General features: G+C 38.2%; 1 protein-coding gene across 1 annotated transcript in view; it reads left to right on the top strand.

Annotated features, from left to right (window-relative positions):
- The window catches only part of NET1 (neuroepithelial cell transforming 1), a 34,667-nt gene that overhangs the window by 5,839 nt on the left and 16,233 nt on the right, over positions 1 to 12,595 (top strand). Inside the window, exons 2-3 of the mRNA XM_043883566.1 lie at positions 5,272 to 5,338; positions 7,597 to 7,656. Coding sequence (XP_043739501.1) covers positions 5,272 to 5,338; positions 7,597 to 7,656 — 127 coding nt within the window. The remainder of the gene's footprint in view (positions 1 to 5,271; positions 5,339 to 7,596; positions 7,657 to 12,595) is intronic.

The raw sequence follows: 12,595 nt of genomic DNA, 5'->3' as shown, positions 1-12,595 counted from the left end.
GGCATTGCTTCACACAGGTAAAAAAAAATTTTGAACATAACGTGAATGCTGACTACCACAGGACATGGCTGGGGCAAGATAATTAGGGAGAAAAAGCGAGTAGAGACAGCTGGAATCCACTGGGGGTCTAAGCTTGCTCTGCGGCAATGGCTCTCGGCTGCTTTCTCCTCCTCCTTGTCCCTCTCTGTTTGTTCTGGGTAGTAATAGGCCAGGGTCTTGTCCACAAGCGACCCTGGGCCCAGCTGCATGGCTCAGAACTCAGAAAGCAGCGTGCTTCTCTGACCTAGTTTTCCTGACACTGAGTCTGCTCTAGCCCCGGCTTTGATTCAGCTAATTACTCTCTCTGGGAATGGACATTCTTTTAGACTGAGATCCAAAGCTGAATAAAACATTAGTGTTTAGAGTTTAGGCTTTACAGTGAGACTCCTTGGGTTCAAATTCTGGCTCTTGAGGATTTAATCTCTTTAAACCTCACTTCATACTTTCTGGCTCATTAGTAGTATCTGTCTCGTCAGGCTGTGATTAATCTCTTTTAAATCTCACTTTATAGTCTCTGTCTCGTAAGCTTGTGGAAATTATAAGAGGTAATTCATGAAAACATGAGAACAGTACCTAGATATAGCAAATGCTCCATAAATCTTAGGTATCATTATTTTCATTTTCTGCAGGAAACACTAAGAACTATAACTTACCCTCTATCAAGGAGTATTTGCAGTTATATCTGTTATCAGTTTTGTAGAGGTGGATCTCTGACTAGATGCTAAATCTTTGACTTTTGTTTTTCTAGTGAAACTGATGGGTTTGTAGAGTGGACATCCAGAGTTAAATGTATATTCTTAAACCAAATTCTGTTAATTTTGAGCTAAGGGTTCCTGTTCCCTTTAAGAGAATTTAAGTTCTTGGATGGACTGTTTTTTCAAAACATTTAAAAAACCAAATTAAACAGAAATTGAGCCAGTCCTTGATAACCCGGGATTGTCATCATTATTACTATTTATATTAATAGATTCTGAAAATAAAAGGATGCTCCCACTAGCTCCTAAGGCTGTTTCCTCCCACATCAAAATGACTGTACTGTTTGACAGTGTTATTGAGACATAATTTGCATATCATAACATTCACCCATTGTAAGTGTGCAATTCAGTAATTATTAGTAAGTGTATAGACACAGTCCACCATTAGATCATTCATCATCCCAAATACTCTCTCAAGTTTGTTTGCAGTCAGTCCTTCTACCCCCAGGCCTAGGCAGCCACTAGTCTGCTTTCCATGTCTGTAAATTTCTATTTTTGGACATCCATATAAATAAAACCACCCAATATAATCTTTGACATTTGCATATTTTGCAGTATGCCCATGTTAATTACCTGCCATGATAGAGGAGGGCAATGACATAAGTCATAATCTCTGAAAATATAATTTGGCTTGAGAATGAAATAACAGGTGATTTTCTGTGGAACATCAACTGTACCATTTTATTTATGCTTTGTTTAGACTAAATCTAGTTGAGTGTAAAAATAATTTACATAGTTTGAAAATACATCAAATGACACAAAAAGAAGTATGTAAAGACCCAGGAGTAATCAGTGGGGCTAATAGGAAACACAGTTTAATATATCAAGCTAGTTCCTTCAGGTTATGCCTTAAATGTTAGTAATTAATTGGATATATGAAAAAAGAAGATTGGACAAAAATTCTTAAAAAGATGAACTGTCACTTCTTATTTCAGCCTTTGAGCTCCTTTTTAAATGGACTGTACTGCATATCTTCTAAAGGCCACTTTTAATGTTTTATGAAATAAAAAATTTTCCCACAAGGATTTAAAATAGCTGCTACATTTTGAGTGTGACCCCTATGAAGAAATGACTATCTTTCCAAGTTTTTGAAAGCTGGCACTGACTCACATACTTTCAGGGCACAGTTTGTTTTTTGGGTTCCTATTTTCCATGAGTTCTCAAAATAAATAGGTACTTGCTTTTCAAATGGGAAAAAATAGCATTACTATAAAGCTGATTACAGCTGGTGCTGGAAACAATCTTGCCATCCAGTTGGAAATATTTTTCCAGTTTGCAGTGTGTTTAAAATTCCTAACAGCTAATTCTTTCCAGCTTTTAAACATCAAATTCATTCTGAGGTCAGTATGGACAATTCTAGGGAATAAAGAAATGAATATCTTTGGTTTTGTGTTCTACTTGTCTTATATCTGAAAGGAAGCACTCAAAGTGCCACTATGATTACTACTTTGTAATGAATATTTGTATTACTTTAAAAATAATCTTCTGAGAAATCATAATTTTTGCTTCTCAACCCAGTCCCCAGTGGTGGCTCTTTGTGTAGTATATGATACCTGGAACAGTGTTTTCAAAAAGTAATCATAACATGAAGGTTCCATTTGCCCTGTAATCCTTTGGCATTTGATTATAGTACTGTATCTCTGTATACTCTTATCTATGTATTCTTTGGTCATATGAATTATAATTTATTGCTGATATCTTACTGTTTTATCAGAAATCGTGCGATCTTCATTGTTACTTGACTTTTCTATAGTGGCAAGAAATCATCAGTTCCTTAGTTTATTTTGCTTCACTAAAGAGGCCCTTAAAACAATTTTTGAGCTACAAATAATTATTTAGGGAGCATTTGCTTTAAATATCTTAAGATCTTTCTGCATCTGTTTCTAATTATGATTAGTGGCATCCTATTTCACTGTGCCAGGACCCTTCCCAGGAACTGGACAGGCCTTGGGAGGAAGGGAGAGTTCTCCAACCGGACCTTGAGCCCTCTGTAGTCACCTCCCCTCTCTGCCGTTGCTGCTGTCCCTCCGCCCCTCGCCATCTGTTGTCAGCAGTATCAGAACTGCCTCTTAACCGGCCTCCTGACCAGCGTTGCCTTCTTCCAACCCAGCCTTCTTGTTCCTTAGAACTCAATTGCTGACAGCTGCCATACGTATTCAAGATCAAGTTCATATTTTTAAGGGTTGTACATGAGGCCTTTTATCATGATGGAGCCCTGTTTTATTTCTTTTGATGCTCAAACATAAAGAGCTACTTGCAGTTTCCTGTATACAATTCATTTCACTCCCCCTTCACATGTGCCTTTCCCTTTCCCCACAGAGCCTGCCTGGCTCTTATTTGCTTTGCTGATTGCAATTTCTCTTTGCTTCAGTTTTGCAGTTACCTCAGTATTAATTCTTTTGTGAAGCCATTTTGCTGTCCTCTTTCTCCTTGTAGCCAATTTCACTTGTGCTCCTTGTCAAAATATAAACAAACTTCTGCTTTATATTTAGCTTAGAAAACTACAAAAGCCTGTGTTTGATTTAAGCTTGTAGATGTCTGTAGAAATAACCACCATCTGTGGTGTTTCTGTAACTTATAGTGACTATGAGAATGAAGGTGAGAGACGGAATACACAAGTGGACAGTGGCCTGACAGTGCAGGAGCTAAGCAATAACTTCTGTAATAATTGGCCCCAAATGGCCAAGACTTGATCAGCAACAGCCAGCTTCCCCAGTTTTTGTCTTTGGTTCCAACTTAAGAATCTGCCTGCAATGCAGGACACCTGGGTTCGATCCCTGAGTCAGGGAGATCCCCTGGAGGAGGGACTGGCAATCCACTCCAGTTATTCTTGCCTGGGAAATCCCATGGACAGAGGATCCTATAGTCCATGGGGCTGCAAAGAGTCAGACATGACTGAGCGACTAACACTTCACTTCCAACTTAAAACTGACTCGCGCAAACCCTGTCTGCACCCAGTAAATCATATAGGAGCCCCAGTCCCACTTAGCCTGCCTGCACCTTCCCCCTGCTGACAGCCTCCAGTCAGAACACACCTGAAGCCTTCCCTTGTTCCTCATTCCCCAGCCTGCCTTTCAGTCTCCCTAAACACCAGTGATGGTGGCTAGCTCCCTTGCTGTAGCAAGCTCTGAATTAATAACCTTTGCTTTTTCATAAATATAGTTTATAAGGGCTTCCCAGTTGGCGCAGTGGTAAAGAGCAGGAGATTCGGGTTCAATCCCTATGTCAGGAAGATCCACTGGAGGAGGAAATAGCAACCCACTTCAGTATTCTTGCCTGAAAAATCCCATGGATAGAGGAGCCTGGCAGGCTACAGTCCACAGGGTCATAAAGAGTCGGTCAGACACAACTTGAGTGACTGAACACATGCACATAGTTTATAAACATTTCCTGCACCACCTATGTTTTGTGATTTTCTACATGTTTGACAAACCTAGACAGCACATTAAAAGCAGAGACATTACTTTGCTAACAAACGTCCGTATAGTCAAAAGCTATGGTTTTCCCCATAGTCATGTATAGATGTGAGAGCTGGACCATAAAGACGGCTGAAGGCCAAAGAATTGATGCTTTTAAACTGTGGTGTTGGAGAAAACTCTTGAGAGTCCCTTGGACTGTACGGAGAACAAACCAGTAATCCTAAAGGAAATCAATCCTGAATATTCATTGGAAGGACTGATGCTGAAGCTCCAATACTTTGGCCACCTGATGCGAAGAGGTGACTCGTAAGAAAAGACCCTGATGCTGGGAAAGATTGAAGGCAGGATTGGTCAGTCACTAAGTTGTGTCCGACTCATGGACTGAGCCTATCAGGCTCCTCTGTCCAGGGAAGCCCGTATCACTTAGTAGTAAAGAACAACATCCTAGTCGAATTTTAACCTTACTTGAGACCTTTGTCTCAGATATAGTTATTCAAAGCTTTTAATTTGGTCTATTAAGTCATAACACTAAAAAAATATATATCAGTACATGGAAGAGATTTACACATACAATACAAAATAAATGCATTTAAGTTTTGTTTATTATGTTGAGTTTTTTTACTATTATTTTTAAAATATTAAACATGAATGCCGAATTTTATCAAGTAATTTGTTGCATCATTTACTGTTTTCTTACTTAATCTATTAGTGAAATATGTAAAATATATTTCATATCATTGAGCCAGGTATATGTTTCTATAATAAACTCTGCTTGTTTTGGTGAATTAGTTTAATCTACTAGTTTTATAAAGGCTTTTTCACTTTTGTAATATTTCTGAAAATTTCCAAAAGTGACCAGAACCTATACACTGATTTTTTTATTTCCGTTTTTGTGGGTTGTTTTATGTTTAAATACTCTCCCTCTTATTTCTACAATTGAATGATTAATAAGGCTACTTTGAAGAGTTTTGAAACTACGAAAAAGATAGCTTCTTACCTGTTAGTGCTTAATTTTACTGGTTACTCTCAATATATTTGTTTGAATTTTCTGTTAACAGATACTCCCTTCGGAGAGGTAGCTCCTTCACATTTTTAACACCTGGCCCCCATTGGGATTTCACTTTGGTGAGTAGACATCTGGGTTTTTATTTCAAGACATTAGATAGAAATAATTCCTGGGCTGTCCTTCAGTCTAGTTGTCTGTACATCTCTGAAAATATTAAGGTACAGAGTTTCTATCACTGTCTTTGGCAGCCTAATTTAACTCTTCTCTGCTAACAGACTGAAATTTTTATTTCAGTTAAATGTAAAATATATTTTGAAAAGTATTGGATCTATTCATCTTTATTCAATTCTTTCTTATTTCTACCAGTGTTAAAATTAATATATTATGAAACATGAATATATTAATATTTTTATGTACATACTCTGACAGTTTTCTCATTTGTTTAAAAATATAAAAATGATTGTAGGTAATACATATAATGAATGAATTATTTCTGTTATTAATAATCTTGGTATAGAGGGACTGCTTCATTATTTTTAGGAGACTTTCCAGAGGCATCCAACCTTATGGAAACTAACACCAGAAAATTGGAGCTTTTTAATAATTAAAAACTAAATAAAACCTCATTGCTTCATAATACTCATATAAATAAAATATGTACAAAGAGATCATGATTGTTACGCTTTTCTTATTTGGGGGAAATAGCAAAAATGATTCTGCTTCTAGTATGCCAAACTTTACCTGTGTGCGTGTATTATGATGTGCTGATGGTCCAATAATACATGCTTCATTTGTATTCTGTTCTCTTGTATTTAATTTGATATTTTAGTGTATCAAAACACAATACTCAGAGTGAGGTTAATGAGAGTGGACATAATGTGTATTTCAGATATCCAGAATAATTTCACAGTTGGGGACTGACTTCTAAATTAAAATGTGGGTGATGATGAGCTTGTCATCTGTATATTAAATTTTAGTAGCTCATTTTAAGGAATAAGAAATACATAGAAATGAAGTTCTAATATTTTACTCCTGTACTCCAGGGAAGATATCTTGCATTTACTCTGAGATAGGTGCATCTCACTTGTGAAAACACTTCTATAGAGGTCTCCATGAAAAAAGAAATATCTCATGGTTCATGATTAACACTTTTGAAATATGATTAAGAAAACTTAAGAGGGATATTTGTTACTTTTTAAATATATAGTTGGAGAAAGGAAAAGAACAAAAATTAAGCATCTAACTCAAGGGGTGAGGAAAAGAACAATAGAGTGAACTGAAGAAAAGAGGAGAAGTAAGAGTGGAAAAGTAAAGTCAACACCCAACCATGGTAAAAGTCTTGGCAAACCAAGGTTAGAATATAGAATAGAACATTGTACTTAGCCTGAGACCTACCATAGCAACATACATGATGATAAAGTGCTAGCCATGTTCCCTTCCATGTATTTCCCCCACTTCTGCCTGGACTTTATCTTTCCTTTTCTCAGTTGTCCCCATCCTGTGCAGTGTAGATTCTATTCTCCCAGTTCCTCCTCTGTGGAGAGGCCAGGTCCTGGGAGGGAGCCCTGGCTGCTCAGTGTTGAGAGTTCACAGGAGCTGGGCTATGTCATATTCAATCTGAAAATTATTTTGAGATATAGAAGAACTGTTACTTAAGGATTCTTTTTCAGTATTGACTTTGTTCAGTTGCTAAGTCATGTCTGACTCTGTGACCCCATGGACTCCCTATTCCTCATCATCTCCCAGAGTTAGCCCAAGTTCATGTCCATTGAGTGGGTGATACCATCCAACCATCTCATCATCTGCCTCCCTCTTCTTTTGCTTTCAATCTTTCCCAGCAATATTGACTCAGGACTAGAAGTTAAAGCTATATACACAGTTTGGTCACTGCTGGCACTTGTAGGGCTGAAGGAAAGTGGTAATGATTACTGGAAGGTTCTCTACGTACGTACATGTTCTTCCAGCTGAAAAGTCCTGCTTCGGGCAACAAACCTTAATTACTTGGACCAGGAGAAAAGGATATTTCTTTCCTAGTGAAATCACCCCCTCATAGAATAAATAAAATGTGTTCCTTTTTAAAAATACTTTTGCCTGTATATATAAAATATATTTTACTCTTTCTCTAACAAGTATAGGCTTGACTTGCATAAGAGTGCTGTTCTGGAAAACTTTAGATAAGTTTTTTAGTAGAGTGGAATCACTTCACACCAGCTGATTCAATCTGAGGGAACTTTTTAGAAAGTATATAGTATGTGCTAGTGATAAATTATGAGTATCCCTCATAAAAATAGCTTTCTTATGAATACAGCCTAAGGCTTCACTTTTTGAAAGTGATTTTCCTTCTATATAAGAATGAAATCTTTTCCTTTTTTTATAGAAAAGAAAACGAAGAGAGAAAGATGATGATGTCGTAAGCCTTAGCAGCCTTGATCTGAAGGTAAGCCTTACTGCTCTGGCAAAGTTCAGCTTTTAAGAATATGCAGATAGCACTTTGTTTCTGTGCTATGAAAATAGCAAATGCTGAGTTTTTTGCATTTTGCATTTTCTAAGTGGAGAACTGAGTAGTATTGGCTCTTACAGATACCCTCCTTTTTCTATTCTACTTCTCTGTGAAGAATGAGCAGAAAATGTCACTCGAAACAGTAGTGACTGCAAGCTCCTGTACCTGAGGAGACCAGGCCTGTCATCTGTGCAGAGGAAGCGGGGTAGCTGATGGATGGGAGAGCACATGCCCCTCCTCTGAGAGGCAGTTTCTCCTGTGCCCTAGCCCCAAATCTGGGGTTTTGTATGAAATCCTAAATTTTAAATGTTGGATCAGATTTGTTCTAACAATTGTGCAAGCCAAATAACTTATCTGCAAGCCAGATGTGGCCCAGGAGTTTTCAGTGTGTGATGTATGATCAACCAGAGCTCAGTGCACACTTAGAAACAATTATGTCTCCTCTTCTGTAAAACTGTAGTTTAAAGTCCAAAACTCTGCTGTCCTGGAATTACTTATTTCGCTCTTGTCACTTGGAGGTTTTACAGAACCACCTTGGTTTTAAGGAACCTTGTTTTAAAAGATTGTTATGAAAAAATTATACATTTTTTAAGTGAGGTTTTTAAAAAAATGTTTGCCATCATGTTTAATGATAGGAGCTGCTATTTCTTTTTAAAGACAGGTATTTTTTAAAAATTAGATTTTTTACAGGTCTGCCCCTCAATATTTTAGAAAATCTGGTTAATTTGCTTGATTATCAAAGATTAATTGTCATTGCCTAGATTCATTTATTCATTGACTTTGCAGACTAGTTCTATTGTGCCTTTATCAGCTCTTTCTTAACTGGAACACTTCTGTAAAGAGAAAATTCCTCTCATCAACCTTAGTTACTCAGAGTACTGTTTTATAATAAAGACTGGACAAGTGCTTGATTTCTTTCCTTTATCAGTTTTCAAAAATAATGAGTTTTAGTCATTAAAGTCCTCTAAAAGTAAGTAGCGATTTTCCTTTTTAATAGTACTATGAACTCATGGATATGAACACTTTTGTTGTGTTTTGATCCATTTTAGTTGTTACTCTTACTGGGTTCACATTGTCCCATCTTTGGCTTCCAGATGGCTTCTCAGGATGGCTCCTATGTCCCTTTCCCCCAGCTCTAGTAAGATATAATTGACGTACAACATTGTGTAAATTTAAGGTGTACAGCAGGGTGATTCCCCATGTCCTTTTGATACCCTCGCCTCACACCCAGAGGCTAAATGGCCTCCTTTTCTTCCTGGACGAAAAGTTATTCCAAGCCTTTGTGGGTCATATGGTCTTTGCCTCGTGTTATTTTGTCCCCAGTCTGGTGAAAGGGAAATTCAGCTTTCTTCTAAACCTGATGTCATTTTAGCAGTTTTTACTGACATTGAATTTATGGGAATTATTTGAATTACTATAATTTTTAGGGTAGATATTATATTATGAACTAATATTCACCAACTAGCCAAAGACAGGCTTCTGTTGCCCTTCAGAATTTATTAATAGTACATTTTAGGGCAGTAGTTGTATATTTGTACATACTGTTGTTAACCTCCTTAAAACTGAGGAATTATATTCACGAAGGAAATCCTTATAAAATTTTAGTTGCATTAAATACATGCCCAGCTGCAAAGAGAATAATGCAGTGATACGCAGTCTCCATTTGTTCCAAAGCCAAGGATTCATGTACAACTATAGTAAGGAAAGAATGAATTTGAAATAATTATTTATTCAACAACATCTTTGTATACTCAAAACTTCATTGAGGTCTGATCTAAATTCTTTCTTTTATTCTTTTCTTTTTTTAATACCACAAACATTCACAGAGTACCCACAATATTTCAAATACTATACTGGATCTTAGAGGTAAGACTGTATACAAACAGGAAACAAGAACCTCTGACAGAATCATACCTGTATAGATTACAGTAGACTGTGCAGAAGTACCAATTGGTATTAGAAGGCGTTATGACAGTAACAGAAGATACTGTCAGTTCAGTTCAGTCGCTCAGTCGTGTCCAACTCTTTGCGATCCACAGCACGTCAAGCCTCCCTGTCCATCACCAACTCCCAGAGTCCACCCAAACCCATGTCCATCGAGTCGGTGATGCCATCCAACCATCTCATCCTCTGTCGTCCCCTTCTCCTCCTGCCTTCAGTCTTTCCCAGCATCAGGGTCTTTTCCAGTGAGTCAACTCTTCTCATAAGGTGGCCAAAGTATTCGAGTTTCAGCTTCAACATCAGTCCTTCCAATGAGCACCCAGGACTGATCTCCTTTAGAATAGACTGGTTTGATCTCCTTGCAGTCCAAGGGACTCTCAAGAGTCTTCTCCAACACCACAGTTCAAAAGCATCAATTCTTCAGCGCTCAGCTTTCTTTATAGTCCAATTCTCACATCCATACATGACCACTGGAAAAACCATAGCCTTGACTAGAGAGACCTTTGTTGGCAAAGTAATGACTCTGCTTTATAATATGCTATCTAGGTTGGTCATAACTTTCCTTCCAAGGAGTAAGCGTCTTTTAATTTCACGGCTGCAGTCACCATCTGCAGTGATTTTGGAGCCCAGAAAAATAAAGTCAGCCACTGTTTCCACTGTTTCCCCATCTATTTGCCATGAAGTGATGGGACTGGATGCCATGATCTTAGTTTTCTGAATGTTGAGCTTTAAGACAACTTTTTCACTCTCCTCTCACTTTCATCAAGAGACTCTTTAGTTCTTCACTTTCTGCCATAAGGGTGGTGTCATCTGCATATCTGAGGTTATTGATATTTCTCCCAGCAGTCTTGATTCCAGCTTGTGCTTCCTCCAGCCCAGCATATACTGTGGAGGTCTTGATTTGGAGTTGGGTGTTTGGGAAAGCAAACGTGAAGTTGGGAAAACCAGCCCAGATAGAGAAGGGGCATCTACAGGTACCAACAGTTCAGATCAGTTATGTTAACATAATGATGAACAAGTGATTTGAAGAGAGTCCCAATATATGAAGAAGAACTAAGAAATGAAATACAGAGGGCTAATTGACCACTTAGTCAAAGGCTATAAATGATAGGCTGAAGAGTTTATTTATCTCCCATGAAAAACAACAGAAGCCAACATTCTGGATTCTTGGAATAATTTTCTGAAATATAATCCTTCTGTTTGTGTAGCAAGTCTAGGTTAATAGTGGTCTGGGATAGTCTAGTCTAAACTGCTGTGTGATCTAAAATACTTTTGTCTGTTTTTTCATTGTGAAAGTAACACAAATGCATTTTCCTTGTACAAAATTAAAACTTTTCAAGTCTCCAGTTTTCACCTCCATCCTCTGAAGCAACTAGTTATTATTTTATGTGTTCTAGGCCCTTTTTATTTACCTACTTTCACACAGTGTGTATAATGATGACATATATGAGTATACTGTACATATGCTATAGCTTGCTTTTTTAAATTTATATCTTATCAATATATATAGGGCTACCTCATGCTTTTTTATAGTATTTCATAGTATTAAAGTACCAATTGCCTGTCATAGTCATTCAAGGATAAAAATACATAATTTAGTATTAGGTGTAATCTAAAATTGTAGAGTATATCATTATATTCTACAAATTGGTATACAGTTTGGTATACAATATTCAAAATGTAACCCTTCAATGCACTATTAACTTTTAAGAAAATGAGATCCCCAAATCTGAACCTTCAGAGAAAGAACCACCACCTCCTTGCAGGAGGCTTAATAGAGGTACAGTAGAGATCACCGCTCTTGCCTGCTCCAAATTTGATGGCTGTCTCTGCAGTTTCTCTCGGTGTGCAATATTGCTTCAGTCTCTTACCTTGGCCCAGGGGTAGAGGGTTAAATTTCAGGGGCTCCCACTTTGCCCTTCCCTCTGTAATAACTCAGAACATGAAGGTTACCATCTTCTTTTTCAGTCTCTTAAAGTAATTAACAGAAGCCAGCCAACTCTGTAGTCCTTACAGTTTGTTGCCCCCATGTCACCCCTGCTACACATGCCATTGCTTCACTGCTCCATCTGTACCAGTCCATACCTGTGGTCCTTGTCACCACTTCATCCATGAGTGACCAGTTCCAGACTCCATCCCGAGTGTCTGGTCTCTAGGGCCAGTCTCCGTGTCAGTGTCTCAGTCCGTGGTCCCTCCAGAAATCTGAGCCTGAGGCATGAGGTAGTGGACAGGTAGTTGGGTTCCAGGTGTGTTGCCAAGGAACACGGAGGCGGCTACTGCAAGTGTCTAGTTTGGGACCTTCTAAAGAGCCACATAAAATACACCACATGGTTGTCTTCTCAGGGGACTCACGGGGGAGCTTTTACCCACCAGCTTCTGTGCTCCATTAGTCAGTGGGTGTCCCAAGGGATGTTAATCCCTCACACTTCCAGGTAACCATGTGTAAATGCCTCTCTCCGCCTCTGAGAAGCCCACGGTGAGAACACGACACAGCTGGGGTCAGGGGCTGTCTGAGGCCAAGCCATTGCTGTAGCAGCTGCTGGAGTGAGATGTAGGCTGAGAACACAGGACTGGCTCAGAACAGTGCATTTGGTCTTTGGGTTTGGGCCTTAGCTGAGTTTTAGGGAAAAAATTTGGAAATCTCACTTAACATTATGGTATTAATACATAAGCACAGGCCATCTTACATGATGCAAGAAATGTTATCCTGTACACTTGAGATAAAAAGTCATCACTAACAGCAGCAGTATCTGATTCTGTTTGCTGCTTGGGTTATCATTGCAAAGAGAACTGTGGTTTTGATAATACCAAGCTTCTTAGCCTGTCAGCTATTCTGATTATAGTCTTTCTCATAGTATTAACTGATCTGAGTTGATCTTTTCCCAAAATAAATTCTTCGTAAAGCTTATCCACATATAGTTTCTTTACTGACTTC

Source organism: Cervus elaphus, chromosome 23, assembly GCF_910594005.1.
Source record: "Cervus elaphus chromosome 23, mCerEla1.1, whole genome shotgun sequence".
Lineage (NCBI taxonomy): Eukaryota > Metazoa > Chordata > Mammalia > Artiodactyla > Cervidae > Cervus > Cervus elaphus.
The sequence above is the reverse complement of the archived record's forward strand: the minus strand, read 5'-3'. Positions and strand labels throughout refer to the sequence as shown.